General features: G+C 38.7%; 2 protein-coding genes across 3 annotated transcripts in view; one reads left to right on the top strand and one right to left on the bottom strand.

Moving 5' to 3' along the window:
* Positions 1–14,709: 14,709 nt before the first annotated feature.
* LOC121731638 (somatostatin receptor type 2-like) overlaps positions 14,710–27,301 on the bottom strand; it is a 113,597-nt gene continuing 101,005 nt past the window's right edge. Inside the window, exons 4-5 of one of the 2 annotated variants that reach the window (XM_042121183.1) lie at positions 17,009–17,070; positions 14,710–16,520 (exon numbers count right to left, since the gene is read on the bottom strand). In XM_042121183.1, the coding sequence (XP_041977117.1) occupies positions 15,218–16,453 (1,236 nt within the window). In that variant the 5' untranslated portion in view covers positions 16,454–16,520; positions 17,009–17,070 and the 3' untranslated portion in view covers positions 14,710–15,217. The remainder of the gene's footprint in view (positions 16,521–17,008; positions 17,071–27,301) is intronic. The other variant, XM_042121184.1, reaches the window with a different exon arrangement.
* On the top strand, positions 21,840–23,216 carry LOC121731831 (lipase 3-like). Its single transcript, XM_042121495.1, has one exon. It carries the CDS (start codon positions 21,840–21,842, stop codon positions 23,214–23,216), a length of 1,377 nt encoding a protein of 458 aa, XP_041977429.1.

The following is a 27,301-nucleotide window of genomic DNA, read 5'->3' as shown; positions in this document are numbered from 1 at the left end:
CTAGTATCTGTTAATGGTCTCGATAACAAGACTATCGCCATTAGTATTATACTTAGTCCTGGTTTAATTATTTTGTGTATTGGAGAACAACTTATAGTAATACAGTAATAATTATTACTATAGTTCTATATTGTTAATGTTAATGTAATAATTGTATCCTAAATCGAGATGTAAAGAACTTCAAAATGTGTTCTTAAGACATTTTAGTGTAACCCTAATGTTACTATTATTTTTTATTTAATCAAGAAAAGCTAATTTTTTCATGTTGAAAGCAAGAATTTTGATCAGATTTTTTATTCTAATTCTGTTTTACCTAAACTTCACTTTTATTCTATAATTAGAAGCGAGCTTATTTGTCTGGCTTGCTAATTTTATACCAAAGGAATGCACAAACAGAATCAAGGAGAAATGAAAACAATTTGAATAACATCTTGAGGATGCCTGGGGGTAATTGGTACTGTCACTATCTTATATCCATACTAATATTAAAGTGAATCTGTCTGTCTGTTACCTCTTTACGGCCAAAGCGCTGCACCGATTTTGATGAAATTTAGTATGGGGATACTTTGAGTCTCGGGAAAGAAAATAGGATTCTTCTTTTCAGGAAAAAAGTACAGTTCCCACGCGATAAACGAATTTTGGTACGACGGAGTTGCGTACGTCAACTAGTTTACAATATACATAATTAGATATGCAGATATATAGCGCGTGACGCCGTCGCCACGGAAATTAGTATGCATCTCTCGTCGCAGACTTTTGGCCCCATTGCACTGGCGAGATGGCCCCAGTTCGTCGAGTTCGACAACTCCACCGAAACAATTGCACATACATCCCGAATATCGCCTTTGTTGTCGCAGTCGATTTAAAGCTTTATTTTGGGTTATGAACATGAAATGAAGCATTATATCTTGGGAATATTTATGAGTAGTTGTTCTTCGTAAAAAAAGTATTTCTTCTTTTTTATGAGTTTCAGTAAAAAATTAACCGTTCCTTCTACAAGCAAGCTATTGATGATAGACTGTAGCTAGTTAAAATTCGGATGATACAAAAACATTAACACATCATCTTGTAATCTTCCGCTTTCTTAGTAGGGAAAAAATTGTAAATAAATGGACTCCTGATAATAGTTCCCGTAGTTATTTTTTTAGTTCCCGAACCGGTGGTAGGCAGTAAGCACCAGGTTTAGTACCGACGTTCAGAAAACATTTGAAAAAAAAATTGAAAGTTTTTAGTTTGAGTAAACAGGGTGCAATTCAACCTTCCGGCCAAATTGGTTTTTAGTAGGAGCGTCCACTTAACCAAACAAATAGGGTGTTAATTTTTCAACAATAAATAATACTTTATCCCCCTTAGCATGTATAATATTATGTTCATAAGACCAAATTCAACCGTTAACTTTTATATTTACTCGTAAATCATGTGTGTCAAGTTTCTTCTGAAGAATATTCTGTAAACGATACGGGTACAAGTTATATCCCTCATAATATTAGGCCGGGGGCGACTGAAGCTACGTTAATTACAAGGCATCTTCGGATAGCACTTATTCTTAATTATGTGTAATCACGGAGATGGGGTCACGCGCGGGACAGAAGGCCCCATCCGTCACGCCGGGACAGCGGGAACAGCTGTGTCCCGCAGGGATTGATTTCGTCCCGTTATCGTTACAAATGATCCCGCCGCCGTCCCGCAAACGCAATACAATCGTTTTAATTCGCTTAACAAATTGCGTCGATAAACAATTCAACATCTTGTTTTCGGGTGGTTTTAAATTATAAATTAATTGCCACCTGAGGAACCGTAAAAGCAATGAATAAACTCTTTACAGTAAAAATACTGTGGGATAACTAAATGTATAATAAAAATTTTGTAGATAATTAATTTAAAATACGTGGGAGAGCCATGCTTCGGCACGATTGGGCTGGCTCCACCGGAGAAATAACACGTTCTCACAGAAAACCGGCGTGAAACAGCGCTTGCGCTGTGTTTCGCTGAGTGAGTGAGTTTAGCGGAGGCCCAATACCCTACCCTATTCCATTCCCTACCCTCCCCTATTCTCTTCCCTTCCCTTCGCTACCCTCCCATAGTACCCATTTTCCCTCTTAAAAGGCCGGCAAGGCACTTGCAGCTCTTCTGATGCTGCGAGTGTCCATGGACGACGGAAGTTGCTTTCCATCAGGTGACCCGTTTGCTCGTTTGCCCCCTTATTTCATTAAAAAAAAAAGGGTATGAAGATTTTTGTATGGAGCCTGGCCGACCTACTTTCCGCCATTGTGTTTTTCCGCGTTCACGATTTTTTTTTTCAAAAATGGATAGCTAACATCAATATAAGCAAAAAATAATATTGAACAAAACCGCGTAAAGTGTCACACTTCGAAGATTTGAGCTGCCAAAGTTGCAATATCTTAAATTGGTAAAACTTTGGCAGCTCAATCTTCGAAATGTGACACTTTACGCGGTTTTGTCCAAAATTATTTTTTGTTTGTATTGATGTTACCGTACGGTCGGCCAAAATCTTCGTACCCCTTTGGACTACACAAAATAACTAGTTCAGCAATAAGCTGGGTTAAGCAGATATTATTATATATGACGCCCGCAACTCCGTTGCGCCAAAACTCGTTTATCGCGCAGGAACCGTACATTTTTCCGGGATAAAAACTATCCTATGTTTTCTCCCGTGACTCAAAGTATCTCCATGCCAAATTTCAGCCAAATCGGTTCAGCGGTTTGGGCGTGAATAGGTAACAGACAGACAGACAGACAGACAGACACACTTTCGCATTTATAATATTAGTATGGAAGTATGGATGGATATATAATGTTGATTATTAAATCTATAACAAAGAATAGATTTATGAATCAGCTGAGAACTGACCTATATAGCTCATGATAAGAGCTGATAAACAGCATTGAGTGATATAACACCTGCAACAGACGGTTGAACTGCAGCCAACAATTCTGATGCTGGCTCCGAGACCTGACCTAGGTGTTATCTAGACCTCGTGCTACTGAGGGGTCAGCCTGTCCAATAATATAAATGATCAGTTTATCTTAATGTAAATCGTTGGATCTGCTGCAACACTCCAATTTTGTTTTCTTTCCATTACATGAATACGTTGGTCGTTACTGTATTGTGCATCTTCGCAACTGGCAAAAACGATCGTGATGTTATTATGGACGGTACTTAATAATTTTAAAAAGTCAAAAGGTCGAAATGAGAGAACTTATTATTCCAACTGTAGCATCATAATGTAAGTTATTTTAGCAACTAAATGATTCCTATTTTTATTCGTAAGGGTTATTTCAATATAAATATTTATGTTTGTTTGAAATTCATTTTATTGGCCTAAAATAGAGCTATTTGAGCTCAAATAATATATATTGCCTAGAAATAGGACGAACTAAAACTAGATTTTTGTATTCGTATTTGTATTAGATATCCATGGTTGTCGTCTTCTAGAATTGCTGGAACCTGGAGCAAAACCTACTTATGTAGTCTAAGGTTGTACTAAAAGCCTACAATTTACGCCTGTAGACATTATTCAAGAAAACAATTTTGGCCTTCTTTAACCTTTATGAATGATTTATTCATTTACTTTAGTGGAGAAAGCTCTTCAAATGTTGTAGTGCCTGGGAAATACAATTTGAGTGGCATTGTTGTTGACAATAATAATTCCTCTAATTATTATTGTCAACACGTCTGGAGCTAAGTGTGAGTTTTTTCGCCCGTACGATATTGAAAAACGGAAATGGGTATCGAACCTGCATCGAATGAGAGGCAACGCCTACACTTTTTAACCCATCAACTACCGCATAACAATTGAATTTCTATCGTGTCTGCGATTCTCACGATCGAGGTGTTACAATGTTAAAGATTTAAAAAAAAAACTTTAAAAAATTACTGGGAATGACGCTGAGAAATTTACTACTTATACGAGTACGTTGAGTGCATACCCAAACAGCAACAGAGAAAAACTTTCTTTGTAATAATTAACCAGTGAATTTTGACAAGTTTGCTATAACTTTCATAAAAGAAACGAGTATTATTAATGTTTAAACTCATATGCGAGTTCACTTGAGTAATTATTGTTCATTCGAATGAATGCTTCATTTTTCTTTAAGTATATTCGAAACTAATTATTTTATTTTGCATTCAGATACGTCACTCGCATTAAAAGAAGTAAACAAACATAAACTAAACAAAAAATTTAAACATAAGAAAATTAACCGTCTAATGTTGCTAATTAAGGGTGAGGCCAGACGAGTGTAATTTGTGAGTTGTGAGTCACAGACTTTCAGCTGGCAGAAATTCTGCTGCATTCAGCTTAATACAAAAGTCCTGTTTGATTCACACGAGCGTAATTTTGTGAGTCATGATTTGTATGTTTGTATTTTTACGCGACCGAAATTCTGCGACTCACAACTCACAAATTACGCTCGTTTGGTTTCACCCTAACTATTTTAATATTATAATAATTATTGCTTTTAACCTTATCACAATAATTTATTATGTCAGACGTTCTGTCAGCAGCTAATTACTCATAACTTAATAGTTTATCACGACGATAGCGGAATGGGTTAATGGATAATGTGGACTATCCATTCTGTTTTTAAAAAAGTATTCAATATTCAATTATTATACCAAAGGTGGAAAAATAAACAATTTATGCAAGCAATCAGTGAATATAAGACTCATATCGGGTGGCAGCAGGGCGCTGCTACAGTATAATATGATAATACAGTATACCATCGTCGTAGTAGACCGCCCGAAATAGGTATATGGATGGAGTAAATCAGAATACTTTACTTACCAAAACAATGATATATCAAGCCGCGATCGCGAAACGCCTGTCTCTGTTTTCACAATTTATTACAAGAAAACTAAGTAGCCGAGTTACTCCACTTTTTATATTTGTATTGTGTCTCCACGTTGTCGTCGATGCCATGTCGATCTGGCTGCTCAGCGAGGCAGGTGATGAGCAAAGATAATCACATCAGCATTCAAGTGTGGGCTCACGTGGTTATTGTATATTAAATTCTGTACCAGAGATGTATAATATTATATACTAAAAGCCTACAGGAGAGGCAAAAATGTGGTCCCGTAGCAATTTCTTAGTATCATAGCCAAATTCCAATCGTATGAAACTTTGTATGGAATTACATAGTTTTGGACTTTCAAAAAGTGTATCATTATACCCATTTGGAATACAAATATATTTTATTTTATTTTATTTATTTATTTATAATATTATATAGTAAACTACCTCGCTTTGTACCTGCCTATATAAATTAATTTATTTTTGTGATATATAAGATCAAAACCCAAAAATTTATAAAATCAGACGTAGCTACAGATTTAAATAAATCGCAAAAAACAAAACTATGTGAACTGTAAATAATAAGTCACAAATTAGAAATTCTACCAGTAGACCAGATACGAAGATTGAAGCGATGAAATTGCTTCAAAACAGTTTAATTTTAACGATTAGTCGGGTTAATTGATAGCTGCTACTTAAGTCCGTCAGGCCTCCATCTGTCGCAGTCATCACCAGGCGGCATTACACAATATCTCCGCTCATTTATCTCCGGGCTCCCGGGCTAAGCCTGGCTCCGTCCTAGACTCCACCTGGCCTCCACCGCCTGGGGTCAGACACTTCGACCTTTGACCCCCAGGTGCATGCAGATCTTGTCCCCGATTCGAGATCCCATTTAAGATAAAGATACCGAAGGTCTCCGTTACGCTTTATCTCTATCAAATTCCCTTTTTGTATATTTTTATAAAAGTTTAAATTGAACAATATATTCTGTAAGCTAAAGGCGAGGCTTCGTCAGCGATTCCCGAGTCTAGCCGGTGCTATTACGTTTAGAGTTTTTTTGCTAAATTAATCCATTTTAAAATGATTACGTGCTATAATATAAAGAAAAAATGTGACGACGGCGAAAATCTTACTTAATTAATAAAGGTAAACTTAACTATTTTATGTGACAAAAATTACTTTGTGTGCTTTCCTGAGATATTGCAGCAAATAAAGGCTAAAATTGATTGTCAAACAATGCCTATCAAAATCACTTTTAACAAACTCTTTTCCTTGTTAATTTTTTCATTGTTTCATCACGTTTGTATCGAGTAAACGGCGGCGAACATGACCGGGGGCTGTTGTTTTTATTAAAACGTTTCATTTCCAATTACACACGAGTATATTTTCCGACGAAACAAACAATAAAAAACTCCCCTTTCAATAAAAAGTTTGCACAGGTGGAGTTATGCGGAGTAAATTGGAATGTCATTTATTGTATACTCTGTTTAGATGCCTCCGACACTGGTTTCGGTGACGGTCGCCGGTTTCATTGAATCGAGGTTTCGTTACGAGCTACGCAGGTGTTGTGTTATAGTTCACAAATTTGATTACGCTACTTCGATAAACTGTCACTCTGAACTTTTCTGAAAATGTATTTTTCCATAGATATCTTGTATTAAAAAGTCGTGCTAATGTTTTTTCTGTATATTATACCGATTAATACCCTAAATATTTTGCTGTGTTCATAGAAACGTCGGACGTGTCGCCGGGACTGAGGTGTTAACTCTACCCGTTTACCGAGAACTGATTTAATGTTGTAACGGGTTTGAATTTTATTGACATACCTACTACGCGACATTCTTTTTTTTTAAATAAATAAAGGGGGCAAACGAGCAAACGGGTCACCTGATGTAAAGCAACTTCCGTAGCCCATGGACACTCGCAGCATCAAAAGAGCTGCAGGTGCGTTGCCGGTCTTTTAAGAGGATAGGGTAATAGGGGAGGGTAGGGATGGGAAGGGAAGGGAAGGGAAGGGAAGGGAATAGGGGAGAGTAGGGAAGGGAATAGGGTAGGGAGTTGGGGCCCTGGTTATAAGTTATAACATTGTGTATTTATTAAGTAGGTACTAATATTTAATCAAGTAGTATTAAATTGCAAATAATTTACTAAGAGGCCCAAAGGCCTCTTAGTCCATAACAGCAATAATTTATTAAATAGCTCCTAATTACGAAGCCAAGCGGCCATTGGACTTCACAAAATTATGTTTAAGGTTGTAAAGCCCTTTAGTATTTTAAGTACCTTTTTCAAATTAAGACTCAGGGCTTTCATTAACTGCACCAAAGAGCTATGCGGCCTAATAAGAGCGATTTTCTCATGATTTATTTCAAAGAAAGTTTTTCTCAAACTTAGCAATTATGAAATTGAAAAATCAATATTCTGTTGAGTATTCTGAAAGTAAAGACTTTAAGGGTAATGTATAATATAGATTTCTAAGTCGGCTCACAAGATTAATTATTAATGTTTTTTATTCAATATTGTTTAAATGCTTAAGACAATTCATAATTCCTTATCAAAACCGAAATTTATAGAGACAAACTACTGTCTATTGTCAGCTAATTCATTTCAAATATTGCAATATTTTAAGACATTATGTTGGTCCTTTTTAACAATGTACCAACGTTATAGTGTACTGCACTTTGCAAAACAATAAAATAAAATAAAAATAAATAAAAATAAAAATTGTTTTATTTCCGAATAGATTTGTAACAAATACTTTCAGAACGTTGATGCTAATGGCGCCTACCACCGGTTCGGGAACTATCCCGGCGAGAAGAACCGGCGTAAGAAACTCGCACGGGGTCCCACTTTTTACCAAAAAAGTGAGAAAAAATTAATCTTTTTAAAATAAAATTTACAATTGTAACTTAAAATTATACAATGTCAATATATATAATATATAATACATAATTGTAAGTCATAATATAATAGTGTAGAAGTAGCCTTGCAAGGAGCCATCCTACTCCTAAGATGTGCCATCGTTTATGAAATCATTGACCTTATAATTTTTTGGCACACAAACGTTCTTTGACTACTTTTTTAAATTTATTAATCGAAATTTTTTTAACGTTTTCTGGGATTTTATTGTACAGGCGTATACATTGACCTTTAAACGATTTACTAACTTTACTAAGTCTGATCATCGGCAAATCCAGCTTGTGCTTATTTCTGGTGTTCCTACAATGAATGTCACTTTTAGCTTTAAATTTACTTATATTTTTTCTAACATATATTATTATCCAAAATGTATTGAGAAACAACAGTTAGAATACCAATTTCTTTAAATTTATCTCTCAGAGATTCAAAAGAAGACATTTTATAAATAGAACGTATGGCTCGCTTCTGCAGCACAAATATTGTATTAATGTCGGCAGCGTTTCCCCATAAAAGGATTCCATATGCCATTCTACTATGAATATAACTAAAATATACTAATTGTGCCGTGTCTTCATCAGAAATTTCTCTGATTTTTCTGAATGCATATGCCGCAGAACTGAGCCTACCTGCAAGATTAACAATATGAGGACCCCACTGTTATTTACTATCAAGTGTTATACCTAAGAATACAGTGGTGTTTACCAAATTCATCTTCTCATCATTCAATAGTACATTGGTTTGGACTTGCCTAACATTGGGCAAAGTGAACTTTACACATTTAGTTTTACTGGAATTTAAAAGTAAGTTATTAGCATTAAACCAATGTACTATTTTTGAGAGAGCACTGTTTACCTCGTCGTAATTTGACTGTTGTCGCTTCACTTTAAAAATAAGTGAAGTGTCATCAGCAAAAAGTACTATCTCATTATCATTTTCCTTAACAAGGTAAGGTAAGTCATTTATATAGATGAGAAAAAGAAATGGGCCTAAAATAGATCCCTGTGGGACACCTAATTCTATTTTGGTTCCTTTGGACCTTTTAACGTTTAAATCAACCCTTTGAGTCCTGTTTATAAGGTAAGAAGTCAAGAGGCTAAGAGCTGAGTCCTTTATGCCATAGTGGCGCAATTTCCTGATCAATGTAGCATGATCCACACGATCGAAGGCTTTGGAGAGGTCGCAAAAGACACCTAGAGCGTCCTGCGACTCCTCCCAAGCTTGAAATATACTACAAAGAAGACCTATACCAGCATCCGTTGTGGATCGACCCTTAGTAAATCCGTATTGATTGTCATGTAATAAATTGTTTGAATTAAAATGTACCACAAACATTAAAGTAATTACTCAAAATATGTTATACATAATTAAACTAAAACAATAAAACTAAATTACAATAAAAACTAGCGTAAAAAGAGAACAGTTTAAATATAAAAAAGGTTGTCATCCAGACTGCTGCCTTTAGGGAGAGTGCCCAGAATACTAGCCACATTGCCCCGCTGTAAGGCCAGGCTTAGTCGCTGGCCAAAATACGCTCCAGCCCTCTGGTCACCTGTGCGATCTATGAGGCGGGATGATATAAGATTGAAAAACTGATGTACCACTAATTGTTTAAAAATTATTTTTTCAAAAATTTTACTAAGAGTTGCTAAGATCGATATAGGCCTATAATTTGTTGGATCAGATTTAATTCAATAAATCAGCTACAACAACAGCTAAAAATACTTTTCTTTGTAAGTCGTGTACGGAAATGCGTCGTTTATAATAATCAGTTAAACTCTGCGAAGTTTGACAACTCCTCTCCCCTCGTGATCCGTGGCTGATGTTGTTGTTACGATTGTAATAAATCATTTCATTGTTGAAATGAGCTTGTTATGCCGGAAAGTAATTTTATTCCTTCAGATTTTGTAGGTCGGTAGGTTAGGGTATTTGGAAGGAAAGTTCCTTAAGCTTAGTTACTCAATAATAAAATAATTATAATCGTTATTCAAATAATATAACTTACGACTTATTTATACAATGTAGACAATACATTTTATTAAAGCCAAAAGGATCCAGTGAATGCCTAAATATCTAATCCTCTTAGGAATAATTGGAATTAATTCAAAGTGTTAATATGTAAATGTAATCGAATACTCAATGTGCTTAATCATCTTAAGGGGCACATAATATATTACAATCTTGAGTTCTTGAAATGAAAAAATAAGTAGCCTTATCCCTTCAAATTTGTTTAGGACAAATAAAATAAAATAACAAAAGTAATTTAAGAAGACAAAGCAATTATAAGAATGGGCGTTTATCATGAAAAGACATTTGCACTACGTAGGAGTCCTAGGACTTGTTAGAGTTTATACAGATATTGTCTGAGTGAAAACTACAGATTTATGCAGTCCTTGGCCTTCGAGTCTGGAAAGTTCTGACTCGTGACTCGTGACTCGTGTACGCGACTCCTACTTTCTATTTCATTCGAACCTACGTCAATATTTTATATAAAAGTCTATTTGTTTCGAACTGTTTGACTGTGAAATTAAAATAAATGTAAAAAGTCAGACGGAGGTGAACTATGTTTAATATTTTATCGCGCAGATCGTAAACTTCGTCTTAAGAACTTGTGAACTAATGTTTTTAGTGCGATTTCTTTTGAAACATTTTAATAATAAATGAGATGCTGCCTGAAAGTAGTTTTCCACTTTATAAATGGGTAAGGCAAGAAAAATTTCGTTCGATTTATCGTTTTTCGTTAGATGTAAAAATCATGCTTTTTAGAATCTTATTATATTTTACTGGACGAACCGCGCGTCTCCGTCCACATAAAAATATAATCTTTGAAACACATAAACCTGCTCTTCAATCTCTCTAAGGAAATCCGTTGATAAACTTCAGTTTATATAAGTAGTGATAAGAAAGCACGACCTCAGCAATCAGCATGGAAAGATATTTTGAAAAATTACAATTTTTATGCATTTCTTATAGAATTTACTTTTATAAATTACTAGCTGTCCCGGCAAACGTTTCTTTGCCATAATATAAAGTGTTTCGTCCATATTATTTTATTGAAGTGACTAAATAAGTATTTAACGTTGTTAGTGGTGGCCGAAAAGGAGGATCTTCCGACCGTGTGAGACCGCGAGAGTGTGATTGCGTGGCCGCCACAAGTATGTCACCATGGCAACGTCCATCGCTATCCCGTCGCACAAACAATGGTCCCCGTCAAAGTTAAAGTCAATTTTTTTTATTCGGAATAAGTTTTTTTCACATTTTCCGAACGTTGATGCTACTGGGGCCTACCACCGGTTCGGGAACTATCCCGGCGAGAAAAACCGGCGTCAGTCTCGAGTTGTAATAATTTACTACTATTTATTCAACAAATGCACTTATCAATATAATAAGTACCCAGTAGCCGATTCTGAGACCCACTGAATATGCATATAAAATTTGGTTAAAATCAGTAAAGCCGTTTCGGAGGAGTACGCGGCCTAACATCACAATGTTAGGCCGCGTACTCCTCCGAAATGAGAGATTAAATATAAGATGAACACGAGAATTTTATATATAAGATGATTGCACCGAAAGTCGGTCGTCTTTTGTATAATGTGAATCACAGACACATTCGTCAGTTTATACGCCATAAAAGACTAATGCACTACCCTGAAAGTGTGTCGCACGCAATTTGCAAAGTGGCGGCTGGCGGCCGTCAGGAGCGTTCATTTGAAGTAATCTGTAGTCTAACGCGGATGGATGGGATGGTATTAGCATATAGCCGCCATGTCAGGACGCCGTCATGTTAGATATCTAAGCCGCCATGCTGCCAAGTCTAATCAGGTCAGCCGGTCCACTTTTATGGTGTCAATCTTCGTTGCCTGTATTGTAGTGAGCTAGATTCAGATAGTTCATCACATTCCGCTATAAGAATAGCGTATATTGCTATTCTTGCAGTCGTTTAAGAAGATAAGTTACGTCTAACAATAACTATCGAATTATCAAATAATAGGCTTTAGGCTGCGTTTCCACTGAAGCGGAGCGGAGCGGAGCTTAGCGGTGCCCGAATTGATCAATCACTATGCTCGAAATCTCCGCTCCGCTTCAATGGAAACAGCACGAGCAGGGTGGAGCGGAGCATAGCGGATATTCATAGAAACGCAGCCGAGCGAGGCGAAGCGGTGCGGAGGACAACGGGGTGCAGAGCGGAGGACAGCGGAGCGGGGCGGTGCGAAGCTGGGCGGTGCGGAGCGGTGCGGTGCGTACTTGCGCTCAGGCGGTCACTGGCGACCGCGACATCGTTACGTCACAATAGACATAACTCCGCTCCGCTCGACTCCGCTCCGCTCCGCTTCAGTGGAAACGCAGCCTTAAGCTCACGTCATTTTTTAGAACGATCTCTTGAATTTATGAAAATATAATCATTAATCATTTAATTACATTATCTACAACAATCCTTGAAGTAGTGTCAAGATTTTGGCTTTTGCTTTCTGGCACCTGTCGAGATTCAAGTCACAGTCAAGAGATTTTCTCGCGTTTTTTTGTACTTCATAAGCGTATGATAGTATCATCAATTCAGGGTTTCTTAAAGTGGGGTACGCGAACCCAGGACCCGATCTAGCCATTTAGCCGCTCCAGGCAAATATCATTTTCGCCGCCCTTTATATATACAGGAAACCTATTTGTTGGGGGAAAATGGGAGGAATATTTAAGTAAATACTCAAATATTTCCACTCGCAAACTTAAGGTAGGTTAGCTGGTAAAATTCTCAAACTTAAGTGGTGGAAGATAGGAATAAGATAGGAATAAGTCAATTTCGCCGCCCCTCATTTTTGCCGCTCTGGGCAAATGCCCGGCTCGTCCCCTGGATGTCTTTGATAGATTTTTGGGCAGCAAAAGGGGTTCGCTGTCAACTGGAAATTTTAACAGGGGTTCGTGGAGCCGAAAGTTTGAGAAACCCTGATCTATATTATTGAACCACTATCGTTTAGGCACGATAGTGATTCACGAGCACTCGCATTCGATAAAGTCAACAGCGAAGTCAGAAATAATTATTTTGAGATTTATCGTAACTCTCCTCAAACCGGCCGCCTAGACGAGCAATTTTATTGTCAATATTACGTATTGCATAATATTATTGACCGTCTAGGGTTGATATTGCATTGACTCTAATTGTCAAATAAAATTGAAGCGTAAAAATTGCTCGTCTAGGGGGCCGGTAAGTGAGATAGCGTTTGTGATGTGTCAAGTCATCTAAGTGCACATATTACAATATTATGTTTGTAACCTCACCTTAGATAACAGTGTTCCATCACGTAAGTGTTATGAGATTATGTTTGTTCTGGCGCCCCCGGTGTCCCCGGCCCGGGTATAAAAGGATTTGTTTACGGTTTATATTTGGGGCGATTTGACCCCATACTTACGAAATTCACGCTTCATTAACGTAAGAGGCTCTTGTCTGGGTAAATATCATGTCCAGGTTTCGGTTCGGGCTAAAGGTTGCTGGAAATGTCAGTTACGTTTCTAAATATAATATTTATTTATGTTGACGTGGAGTATTTGTGGCGTCAAGTATTTAATAACTTTAAGTGGCAGTTTACATGGCAAAGTGACGAGGCGATGAATGCAATGTTGTATTTTCGGACGAGAGATACGTGGGAGAGCCATGCTTCGGCACGAATGGGCCGGCTCGACCGGAGAAATACCACGTTCTCACAGAAAACCGGCTTGAAACAGCGCTTGCCCTGTGTTTCGCCGAGTGAGTGAGTTTACCGGAGGCCCAATTCCCTACCCTATTTCCTTCTCTTCCCTTCCCTACCTTCCCCTATTCCCTTCCCTACCCTCGCCTATTACCCTATTCCCTCTTAAAAGGCCGGCAACGCACTTGCAGCTCTTCTAATGCTGCGAGTGTCCATGGGCGACGGATGTTGCTTTCCATCAGGTGACCCGTTTGCTCGTTTACCCCCTAATTTCTTAAAAAAAAAAAGAGAAATTCAAAACTAAACTTTATTTACTTCACATAATGGTACATTTTGAACTGATAGACATTCCCACGTGGCGTTACAAGGCTAACAATACGTTACTTATATTTTTAATTTCTGACATAATGTAATATGTATTATAATATCTATATATTTATTGTTTTGTAAATTACTAATAATATTTAATGTTTTGAACGGTGTGGTCCCAGTCAGTCAGATCCGACATTTTCCGATTTCCTTAGATTTTATGCTGCTCCACCCTTTGCCTTTAGATGTTGTGACATTGGTTTGGTGGAGAGGGGTCACTCAAGCTGGGTGGAGTTTCTAGGGTGTTAAAAAGATATCGTTCTTTGTCGAGTCTACCCGCTATGTGGCTTAGGACTTTATCGTTCCTGTCTTTTATAGCCATTTTTATGTTGTAGTCTTTTATGCGTTCGGTTGACACCTCCGTGGCTCTTTTTATGAAGCTTGCTACAGCGTCTCCATCAGTGTCAGTGTAATAGACACAGGTGTTAGTGTGCCGGGATATAGCTACAACTGCATGAGGAACGCTGTCATGGATTGCCAGCTTTCGGGACTTGGTCTGTATGATGATCACCGAAGGACTCGTTAATCCCTGAGCTTCATGGATTGTGAGGACGCGAGAGTCCGTTCCCGATCCATAGCCTGTATTAGTGAGGGCTGCTTTCTCCTCTTGTGTGTGGACAAGATACAGGGTACCTATTTAGATCGGTTTTAGGTATTCTCGCTCCTGTATACTTCATTAGCTTTAGGGACCGCACAATTTCCTTCGATGAATAGATGTTATTATAGACCATGCTTAAGGCGTATGCCACATCCATAGGGCTCCTGTGTGTGCAAGACAACTCCTGGGTGATGCTGGTTACCAGGTTTGGACGAGTGTAATTAAGTTTAAAGAGGTTTTCACGCTCTATAAACGGAAGTTGGTTAATATCTCCAATGAGGATGACATGTACCATGTGTACCATAGGTTAGTAATTAATTAAACACGTAATGACAAATTTATAATATATTAAATATTTATTATATTAACGACATTATGACAATAATTGTGTGAATATTTACACGATATGTACATTTTTACAGTTAACAGTTAAATCAGTATACAAATAATACGTTACATCGCCACGCGACACCTAAACATTAATAAATTCTTCGTTAAACCCTAGCGGGGTCTCGGCACGGGTTGTTCCTCACACAGCGTGCGTACGCACCACGCACGCCCGCACGCACCACGCACGCCCGCACGCACCACGCACGCCCGCACGCATGCACACTCGCAACCGACGGAGAACACGATATCGTATACACAGGTCCACAAAACACCGACTTATAAAACATTTAGGACGATTAAAAGTGAGACGACGGTGACAGGGGGCGAGATTGGGCTCTAATCCCGCCGCCTGGCAGCGGCTTTGGTCCGGAGTGATATTAATCGATCGAAACTATCAGAGTGTCTTCCTCAAGCATCGCGCTGGAGGACTCGCGCCGGCGGCGAGACATCTTCACTCAGAGCCGGGTGTGCGACACGCCATTGGGGGCGATCAGCGGCGCCAGCGGGGCCGCGCGGTCATCCAGCAGCAGGCCCTCGGGCGCGGCGGAACGCGAGCCCGTTACGCCCGTGGACGCCTCCCGCGACGCGCCTCCCACCGCCTCCGGCACCGCCAGCTCGCGCGTCTCCTCCGGCGCCCGGAACTGCGCGCGCACCGCTCCACCGCCGCGCTTGCGCGGGATCACGCTGTTCTCCACGTGCAGCGTCGCGTTCACGTCCCGCCCGGATGCGCACTGGCACGCCTTCAGGAAACTCTTCTTGAAGTTCTCCGAGAGGAACGCGTACAGGATCGGGTTGACCGCCGAGTTGCTGTAGCTGAAGCAGGCGGCGACGAGGAACACGGTGACGGTGATACGGCTGGCGCACGGGTCCGGCGGCGAGTAGATCAGCGCCACCTGGAACGTCCAGTACGGCAGCCAGCATAGCACGTACACGGCGATCACGGTCAGCACGAGCTTCGTCACCTTGCGGTGCGAGCGCTTCTTCTCCTTCGACTTGTTCTTCGGCCCGACCGTCCGCAGCTTCCGGATGACGAGGCCGTAGAATACGAAGATGAGCGTAAGCGGCGTCGCGAAGCTGAGCGCGAACGAGTAGAGCGTGAAAGAGGACTGGCCGCGCGCGGACTCGTGCTCGGGCCACACGATGTTGCAGGACAGGCGGCGGTCGGGGCCGGCCTCCAGCAGCGTCGTGTACATGAAGATTGGCGTCATGACGAGCGCCGAGGCCGTCCACGCCGCCGCCGATACGATGCGCGACACGGCTGGCGTGCGCAGGCGCGGCGCCGCGATCGGGTGACACACGGCTACGTAGCGGTCCGCGCTCATGATGCACAGGAAGATGCTGCTCGTGAACTGGTTGATGCCGGTCGAGATCATGTACGCCTTGCACATGAAGCTGCCGAACGGCCACGAGCCGATCGCCATGGTGACGATGAGGAAGGGCAGACCGATGAGGAAGCACTCGTCGGCGATGGCGAGGTTGACGATGTACATGTTGGTGACGGTCTGCATCTTGGAGTAGCGCAGCACGACGTAGATGACGAGCGAGTTGCCGAGCAGGCCGACCACGCAGACCAGCGCGTACAGCGCCTGCGTCACAGGCGTCACCAGCGGCAGGCTGAACCCGCCGCACCCCACCGTGCCGTTGTACTCGGTGAGGTTGCCCTCCCACGCCTCCACGTCCTCCAGCTCCATGCTGCCGGCCTCTCAGGCCTCTCCGGGCTCTCTGGGCTCTCCGCGGTCGGCCGGGGGCGACACTCACCTGGAAAATTAACATCAATTAAAATTAATTTATTACAGGACACTAATTAACTTCTAAGGCGACATTTATTAACTTCTTAAAATTGAATCGCTCGGCGGACCGGTAGTTAAACTAGTTAAATTATATAACCGGGCCAAACGTAATCCACTCTGCGGGAGAAACTTTTTTGATGTTTTTAATGCGGTTGCACTTGAAATATTTTCTGGCCACTCGGATGTCGGCCAGGAGCCGCCGAACGTGTCCTCCAACTCCTCGTCCTTAACTATTCGTCACCGGCGCAGCTACGATGCTCGCCAATTTAAACGTTTACATGAGTTTACGTCTGATGCAGCTAATGCTATGTAAAATGTAGATAACTTATTTTGCTGTTCGAGAGGAGAAGTTTTGTAAAAATTCATTTCGGGCTTTGGATAAGCTCGGGAGCGAAATTAAACTAATTCAGTTTTATTAGAAACGTAATTGTATCTGAGGCGACCCGCGCCACTTACATTTTGTTATTTCGGTAGCCGGAGATCGGCGAGCTCAGTGCACAGTGGTCCGCCGGCGGGATCTGGAACAAAAATTACAATTATTTGAAAATATTACTCGAGATAACGATCATACGCTGCTATTTGTCACCGAGTCTAGACGACTCGAGGTGACGAATGGGGAAAATAAGATTTAAATCGTTTAGTAGTGACGCAAACGGGCTGTTAAAGTAATGCGGACATTTTTATTTAATTTTAGAACGTAAACTGCCGGGGATACTCGCCATACATTCGGGCCGAATCTTTTCAAATCGATTCCAATTGATTGTATAAACTGAAGATCAAAGATCTGCGCTTGCGATGATATACAAACGGTTGCGTCATCTTTTTTGTATAAGACTGGGTGCCAGTGACTTCTTCCAACTAAAACTGTAGCCATAGCAATACTAGATAATATTTCCGTGGCTCTATATATCTAATCCTCAGTTATATCTATATTCTATAGCCTGACGATCGTTGGAGGATTTTTTGCAGCAAGCCCGTGTCTGATATTGTTAAGACGTTCTGCAGTAGTTAGTCAACAGGTGATAAATCTCGCGCCTCACCTGACCGGCCCGTTACTGTTTCAACGCCCCGCGTGTTATTGTTTACCGCACCGCTATTTCAGACATGACAAATGAAATACATCACATTCATTATTCCATCCGCTGTTGTTAAATTCCTAACAAACAATAGATCAGTTCTATGGCTTGAAAAATATTGTAAAATGCTTTCTTGGTTTCGTTACACGTTGCCTATCTATTATGAAAAATAATAAGGGTTGGAAAAATGTTATTTCCAAGTTTGGTTAGGACAATGCAGGCTGATCACCTGATTGTCTGACAAGTAAGATGATCCATGCGTCGGATGGGCATGCAAAAAGTCGGTCCTGCGCTTCATCTCTCGCCATTCGTGTCGGTCTTCCGTCCCACTGAGTTATGAGAGTAAAGGAATAGAGAGTGCTCTTGTGTACTGCACACACACTTGGGCACTATAAAATTACTCCTGCGCAGCTGGCCTGGTTTCAATGAAACCGGCCACCGTCACCGAAACCGGTATGGGAGCTATTATAATATTATTATTATTATGAAAAATGAAGGTAATGCCACCTTCATTTTTCATAATAGATTGCCACTGATTAGAATGGACTAATGAAAATAACTATCTTCATTAGTCCATTCTAATCAGTGGCAATCTAATATGAAAAATGAAGGTGGCATTACCTTCATTTTTCGTGATCGTACAGTGGTACGATCACGTATATACTGTGTAGCTTGTGCAGTTATTTCATTTCCAAGTGTATCGAGGTTATGCCGGAGATAAAAGCTCTGGAAATAACATTTAGAAGAAAACTCTATCTCTAATGTTTCACATGTTAAAAAGAACATTTTAAAGGTTCTTTTTAACATGTAAAACATTAGAGGTAGAGATCCATAATCGTAGGAGATCTTTATAGTTCACCCCATCCCCATAAACACCGAGCTGTAAATTGTAACGGAGCCGACGCGACGCTGCAACTAGTGTTTACGAATCGCAATTTACAAATGTGTTTTGGGTGTTTTATTACATCCAAACTAATGGCGTGGGGGTTTGCACAAAATTAAGATAAATAATACTGCTTCTAAAAGATCAGTTGCCTCATACTAAAGAAAGGGAAACCGTTTCGTTTATATTATGTCTACATCTTCTTTCTCTTTATAACTAACATTAAAAAATACTAAGGAAATGAAACGGTCCCACTTAAAGACAAAAATTAAATCAAATTTTGTTATAATCTTCATACATTTTCTGTAAAAATGTTCATTATATAAATTTTGTAAAGTAATTATTAAAATATTATATCTCTGAGAGCGGCAGAGTCAAAAGTATTTTAGAAAACTCTTGTAGAAAAAGTTCTTTGATATCGACATTAACAATTCTAGAGTTGTAAAACTTGTAAACTGTACTATATAAAGATACTATGTAATTTTATGTATATTGTATAGCATGTAGAGGTGTTTAACTATTAAACTTTATGTTAGTAGTACTTGTACTACTAAACTAACACGTCAAAGTTTAACTTTTAAGACCATAATTTTATATGAATTTTTATTACGATTTTATAAATTTATTCTGAGGTGAAAACATTTTCTAAGTTGTAGATAGTAGAGCATGCAAAAACAACAAAACATCTCTTTATATTATTGTTTTTGCTATGGTAGGTAGGTACCTAATTTAAAAAATAACGTATTATTTACAATACAAAATATTACAAAGTTTTAAAACTCTATATTGAGATCTCTTGACATTATTAAAATTTAAATTGATTTCGTACAATATTTGTCTGAATTTCTGAAATAAGTAGTTGTAGTATTTAATAATAATAATTCTAAAGTTTTATTCTATCTAAAGGAATAAAATGGCATACATTATTAAAAGAATTAATTTATCTCTCAATCTCACAACATAGCTTCATCATCGGCATGACATTGGCCGGACTTAAACATAACATAACCTAACTTACTCTACTGTCAACACAGGCCATTTTTAGGGTTCCGTAGCCAAATGGCAAAAACGGAACCCTTATAGATTCGTCATGTCTGTTTGTCTGTCTGTCTGTCCGTCCGTATGTCACAGCCACTTTTCTCCGAAACTATAAGAGCTATACTATTGAAACTTGGTAAGTAGATGTAGTCTGTAAAACCGCTTTAAGATTTTGATACAAAAATGGAAAAATTATTAAAAATTTTAGTGGCCCCCATAGATACAACTGAAACAAAAAAAATTTTTTTTTTCATCTAACCTATGCGTGTGTATCTATATAGTATCTATGGATAGGTCTTCAAAAATCATATTGAGGTTTCTAATATAATTTTTTTCTAACCTGAATAGTTTGCGAGAGAGACTCTTCCAAAGTGGTAAAATGTGTCCCCCCCCTCTAACTTCCTTAAGTCTAAAAAAAATATATGATGTACATTACTACAAAATCTATCAATAAAAATTGGTTTGAACGAGATCTAGCCAGTAGTTTTTTTATACGTCATAAATGGTAAACCTTTAACTTTCATTAAATCAACTGAAATATGAAAATAAATCAAAAACCTCTTAATTTCATAAAAATATACCTAATTGCTGCTGCGGAACCCTTCATGGGCGAGTCCAACTCGCACTTGGCCGGTTTTTTTTAGTTGATCGACTATTACTCAATATCCTTTGAAGTCTTCTTAGCCGTGATAGTTTTCCTTTTAAATTCAGCATATTTCCTACCCCCGTAAATTTTTACACATTTCCAGAAGCAACCGTTTAGCTGGTAGAAGGGGGGGACACTGGACTCTAACGATTTTTTCCACTTTAAAACTTAATATTGCACAAACGGATCCCTAAATCGGAAAATTATCTATGAATACTCATAATATTTTTAAAAAACCTATCCAACGACACCCCACACGATGGGGTGGACGCGAAAAACAAAATCATGCCCGCTTGATGTGTAGTATGGGAGGTACCATAAAAATATTTTTTAAAGATTTCATGTACCATTTTGTCGGCATCATTAATATGTGCATTCATACCAAATTATAGCTTTGTAGGCCATATAGATTCTGAGCAAAACCGCGGACAGACAGACAGACGGACAGAAACTATAAGGGTCCAGTGTTGACTAAGGAACCCTAGAAATGATTTTTCAGTTTTCACGGTAAAGTCTTTACTAAACAAAACCATCTTGTAGAGAGATCACTGTGAAGGTAGCTGCACTGAAAGATCTTTTTCTTCTTTTCAAGTATGGCCAAGCGCCTCGGCCGCGGCGCGGCGCGGGCCGCGGCGTCACGAGTTTCCCCATACAAAAAAAAAAAGGTCTTTCAGCGCACTTTTACAATGAATTCTCTACGAGGAATACGCACACACTCTAAAGTGTAAGTAATTATGACTTAGTTTTATTACACCTTGTATAATAAATAAATAAATAAAAGGATTTCGGTGCAATATTAAAGGGGCCTCCAAACATATTTTGGTCACAAAATATGTTTGGAGGCCCCTTTAATAATAATTTTGATATGGCTAATACATCGGTATAGCTAACTCTATCCATGGTAGAGTCACGAATAGTTTATATTAATTCAGTCATTATAACCTTTGGTCTGAGCATGCGACTTCTAGAACAATAGAAAATATTATAACGATTAAAATCATCACCTGCTAATGCATCATGGATAGATAGTTTGTAAAAACTATTGTCAGTTTTATAAAAAGACTCACGATTCGTTTTTCCCAGACTGTTGGACGTCATCCATACAAAATGCGCAAAAATTAGCCAGGCATGAGCCGGATGTGGATGGAAAGAGTTCCGTATGAATATTTGATCGAAGTCCGTATGTTATTCAGACAGCAAACAACCTATTTTAATATCGAGATAACAAACATTATTCAGACAGACGGGTTATTTATGCCTAGGTTTAGTGTTTATTTCGTTTAGACATTATAATATGGATACCGGACATAACTAATAGTTAATACCTACATCAAATGCCAATAAATAGTTATCATAATATTATGATATGCTGTAAGTACTTAATATTATTGTAATGGATGGTACAGATAGGAAAAATGCATATAATGTAGATACTACACGTATAATTTTGATTTCTGTTGGAGCTTCATGGCTTTCAAGTAACGTCATGGCCTGGGTGTGAAATCGTTCCGCGGATCTCCGATTAATCTACAATTAACTCGTCATCCTCGCAGGAAACAAGCATTTTATTTTCTATAAAAAACATATCCAATGTACATCACACGGCCAGTGTTAAATCAGACAATACTATAGATAGGTCGCGCCATGATTTTTAATCTGGTTTTAATAGTAATCGCCTCACTCCACCGCGCCGACGGTCAGTTCAGTTTTCGACAGCTCACGAATAGTTTGATCGAGAATCCCGTCGTCCAGTTGGTGACACACGCGTCGGGAGAAGCCTTTGCGACCACCCTGAATACCGTGTCGGCGATACCAAACGCTATAGCATCCTCTTTGGGAATATACCATGTACCCACCATCAGTAACACTTACAACACTGTTGACATTCCCGGCGGTTTCATCGAGGAGTACAACAGTGGCCTGTCCAATGAAGACGCCAAGCTCAGCATCGACGAGCTGCTCATAAAGTATGGATTCCCAGTCGAAGTGCACAGAGTGGAGTCGGAGGACGGTTATATTCTGGCCATGTACAGAATCCCAGGAAATGGCAGCGCCGTTTTCCTTATGCACGGGCTGCTAGGAAGTTCGGATGATTACGTGGTCTCCGGGCCTGAATCCGGTCTTGCTTACCTCCTGGCCAGAGAAGGTTATGATGTATGGATGGGCAACGCTCGCGGGAACAAGCATTCCCGACTCCACAGGACCTTAAGAGCGTCGCAGAAGGAATTTTGGGACTTCTCCTGGCACGAAATTGGAGTATACGACCTGCCGGTGATGATAGACCACGTTTTGATCGTGAGAAGTGATAGGAAACTGAAGTACGTCGGCCACTCGCAGGGAACAACGTCGTTTTTCGTCATGGCATCCGAGCGGCCGGAGTACAACGATAAGATAGCTGTCATGGCCGCTCTATCTCCTGTCGTATACATGTCTCACTTGAAATCTCCGGTGTTAAGGCTTCTGGCGCCAAGCAGCCCCATTATATCAAGCGCTCTAAACATAATAGGTGCGCACGAGTTCCTCCCCAACAATCTTCTAATGCGAAACGTCAAGAAGTTGCTGTGTCATGGAACAGTGGCTGAGCTTCTCTGCTTCAACGTCGTCTTCCTCATCGTCGGCTACGATCTCCCCCAGTTGAACGCGAGTAATATTCCCGTGTTCTTCGGGCATACGCCTTCGGGGGCTTCGACGAAGCAGCTAGTACATTACAGCCAAGAAATCACGTCGGGAGAGTTTGAGAAGTTCGACTACGGCTATCATGGCAACGAACAGATTTACGGAACCAAAGAACCTCCGAAATATGATTTGAGCAGAGTCACTGTGCCCGTCGCCCTCTTCTACAGTGATGCTGACTGGTTGGCCAGTCCTAGAGACGTTGAGAGGTTATCGAGGGAACTACCGAATGTGATAGAAATGTATAAAGTGCCGTTCGATAACTTCAACCATTTGGACTTTATTCTGGCTAAGGATTTCAAGACGCTGATATTCAACAGACTATTATACATTTTGAATGAATATTAAAGAATTTTATGAAATAAATTGCGTAATATTATGTTTATTACGAGTATTTCTTTGCCATTACATTCTTTGGTCAAATACTACCCATATATTATGAACCTACTATGTAAATTACGTTAATAGATGGCGCTGACAGTACAGTCTTTATATAATTTAGTAATTAAGAAATTCACTACGTTACAATCGTCTGAAAATTGTTTAGGCACTTATATCGCAAACATCCTTCTCAGGTCGATTAAAAATAAACGGTAGCTCATATCTCAACGTAAATAATCGCATCTAATATTAACAAGTGGGTATTGAGTTGTTTTCCTACTTAATTATTGAACTATCAGAGAAGTTGATTCCTAGGCAGATGGGGGATCTATATATTTTGGTCGCTTTACGTCAAACCAAGCCGACAGATCCCAATTATCATTGAATTGACATGATCCGACCAAATGACGTTGGTCTGTCATCTGCCTCGGAATTAATTTCCTCGATGGTACTAAATACAATATCTTTGAATAGCATAATTTAATAGTGCTATTGTTATTTGTTATCATTAGAGAATATAGCTGTATACAGTACACAGTACCTACAACTTCATAATTAAATGTGTATTATTATTAGTAGTGTGTATTATGTGGAAGTCTAAACTTTGCCTAAGGGAGGAAAATATACACCCTCACAAAGAGTCTGGCTCAAACCCAGAAGTATACTTTTATACTCCGATATTTCAGAAGCTGATTAGCCATAACTGTCGATTGCCAATTCGCTGCCCATTAAACGATCGTAAAAATCGATTACGACGGATTTATGGTGGGGTTTACGATGCTCCACGTCGGACGTCATGTCTGCCCAACGTAACCCATTTAGACGTCGCGTCGGATGTGTCGGAACTCGTAGGGTCTGTTGTGACCTATTTGTTATTTACGATGCCCAGCGTTCAGGTATTGAGATGTAGCGTTGGGTCAGGTAGCTGTTCTTTTGTAGGTCGTGAGTTCGTGACCCATTTGAGGACATTAGACTTATATTATCCAGCACCCTTATATTATCAAGCGTCACTTGATAATACAAAGATATTGGTCAAAGAATACTAAATAGCTACTACTTCATCGTGTTGATTCTATGTCCTTATTACACCTGGCCATTTAGCCGAAACTTTTTCATTAATCGTCATTCAAAATGTATGGAATTGACATAGGACGAGTCGAATGTCAACATCATATTAACGAACGCTTATATGTCAATTCCATACATTTTCATGCGCGATTCTATAACGAAGCGAAAACGAAAAGATTTTGGCTCACCCTCCAGTTGTATATAATAATTATAATAGCAGTACGAGACTCCTATTCGGCTAACTTGCGATTAAATAGTAGGTTATTTTAGAGCAAAAAATAATGAGTTGAAAGAGGATTATTTCTTAAATTCAGTGCGTACTAACAACGGATATAGAAAATATCTTAACAATTTTGGTTCAGCTTTCGACCCGATTCATGTTTCCCTAATCATTTATTAGTAGTCCTCAATTTTGTGATATTATCTATATTATTTGGACTCGTATTTTGAGCTGAATCTAATTATTTTACTGTTATTATTATTATTTGTTACAATTTTGTTTCATTATAAAAATTATCTAGCATTTTTAGTTTACTCTCAAATTGGCGAACTTATGAAATATTTCATAAAAGATGATGGATGGATGATGGTTTTTCAGCGGCTACGGCTTTATAGTTTAATATAGCACACGACTGCTTCTATAAAATGTGGTTAGTAAACACTGCGATTATGATATAAGCTGTGTGAGCAGATAACATAATATTTTCATTTCGACATCACAAAAATAGTTCCCTGATTAAGGCCATCGAATTTTGTTATTACTAGACATCGGATTATATGCACGATCAAAGTGCCAAAATATGCATGCAAGTATGCACGATAAATGGCCGAAATATGCACAAAATATGCACAATTAAAAGTCACTTATTATTAAAAAATTTTTTTTTTAAGAGCTTTTCCGTGGTGCCGTAAATAAAAGCGTCAATTTTATAATTTCACCAAATCCAGGATTTTTAATTTTTTATACATCACCAATGATAATTTTCTACCAACATTTTCCGATTGCAATCTTAATACCCATTGAAGTTTAAGAAATCGGTAACTACTTAATTCCATTTTTTCACTAAATATGTTGTCAACTTCAAAGAAAAAATTAGTTTTTAGAAAGATATTTTACCTATCGGGTATATTGCATTCTTTTAATGGGGATGGAGCCACACATTTAAATTGTTTTGATCTATCCTACCTCTGTTTTGTGGGCTCGGTGTGTGTCATGATAGCTAGTTTGGACACTACGAGGGCATCAAACTACCGAAATATGCACTATCAATGAAAAATTGCCAAAATATGCACTAACGCCCAGAAAGTGCCATTATATGCATTTGCATATGCAAGTATGCAAATGCATATAATCCGATGTCTAGTTATTACTAATTCTATTAAGCAATGTCCCCAAATATAAATACTATAAGCCTTCTTAATACTATTTCTTTATTTAGCTGGTACATTCTTATTTTAATCGCCGTCAAAAAATTAATGTCGGCTACACAGTGCACAATAATTGATAGCGGACTTTTCGCTGTATCTTTCTGGATTCGCGGAAATAGTGCGGAGGGGAAAGAATGTGAGCTATATATATTTAGAAACGTTTTATTATTGTTCCTGGACTGTGAGTCACTTCGCTACAATAAAACGCGACGAAAATAAAAGTTCTCTCCATTATCTGAGATAATCTTTAATCTTTTAATGCTGCCTTTCGAGATCACGAAATATAACATTTTTTTATACTCTGTTAGTTTTAATATGTCATTAAATGTATCAGATGTTTTTTTTATATATTTTGGCCTCTAAATATTATGTTTGTCTTATATTTTCTGTTTTTGACGACCTCTGTGGCTCAGTTGGTGGGCTGTTGGTAGCTCAAGCCGAGGGTCGCGGGTTCTAATCCCGCCGACGGAATAAAAAGTGTTCAAAGTTCCTGGATGTGTGTTAAATAGGTATGTGTATCATATAATAGAAAACTTAAATATATTATGTATAGCACTTATAAAAGTATTAAATATATTTCCGTTGTCTGCGGTACCTTTAACCCAAGTCCTTTAGGTACTTAGCAACGGGGCCAGACTGACGTGGTGTGAAGCGTCCATAGATATTATTATTTTAAAGTATCCAAATAACACATTTATATCTTTGATTTAGTAAAATAATATTTGTATTTATTTTTTCTAAGTTAGGTAAAATACTAAGCAGTCTGGCTCCTAAGTCGGGTCGAGGTTATTTTAATACAATATTAAAACTATGAAACTTTGAGCTTACTTTTATAAGAAAACGGGAGGATCTCTCCGATCCCTCCTAGCCCTTAAATATTATTTCAGAGGGGTCTTTGTGTATTTTTAATATATTTAGGGCAATAACAAACGAGAAGGGTCCAACTTATAACGATATTTTGTGCATACAGAGGGTTTGTGGGGAGATTTATTGTACATAGTTTTTCGTACGTAAATGATGCTTATGATCTCTATCAACTTTTATGAAATGTTTGCAAAAGTATAAAAAATAGTATTTGAGCAAGAAACAGGACTGGTAAATATTACTAGCTAAAAGCCGAGGTTTGAGGGCTCGTGTCATCAGTCGTCACACCTTGACTGATGATGACACATCTACATATTATAATATAAAAAACCTTGACTGTCTGATGTCAACACATCTACAAATCAATAGGCGTAATAGTTTTTCCGTAAAGTGTACTACAAAATGTAAAGGTTGTGGAATATACTAGGGCTCGCTTCGCTCGCCCTGATTAGCAAGGCCTTATGTAAACAAACATGCCTGCCTATAGTTTGCAAACCCTTTTCTTTCGTCAATACAAAATAGTCAGGGAGCCCTAGAACAATTTTTTTGATTACTATCAAGCTAATTTTTTGTGAGTAGCTTCATTTTGATAACACAAACAAGATTTTAATCTGCGAAAAATCTTGAAAGTGCGATAGAAAGGATTTCATACTTTGACTTGATGGTCCTTAAATATGGATTGTTCTATTTGT

Source organism: Aricia agestis, chromosome 11 (assembly GCF_905147365.1).
Source record: "Aricia agestis chromosome 11, ilAriAges1.1, whole genome shotgun sequence".
In the NCBI taxonomy this organism is placed as follows: Eukaryota; Metazoa; Arthropoda; class Insecta; order Lepidoptera; family Lycaenidae; genus Aricia; species Aricia agestis.
Note: the sequence above shows the minus strand (reverse complement) of the source record. Positions and strands in the feature narration are given on the sequence as shown.

Bases quoted from the DNA above. Each gene is read 5' to 3' on its own strand.
- LOC121731831 (XM_042121495.1), top strand. From the start codon at position 21,840: ATGATTTTTAATCTGGTTTTAATAGTAATCGCCTCACTCCACCGCGCC.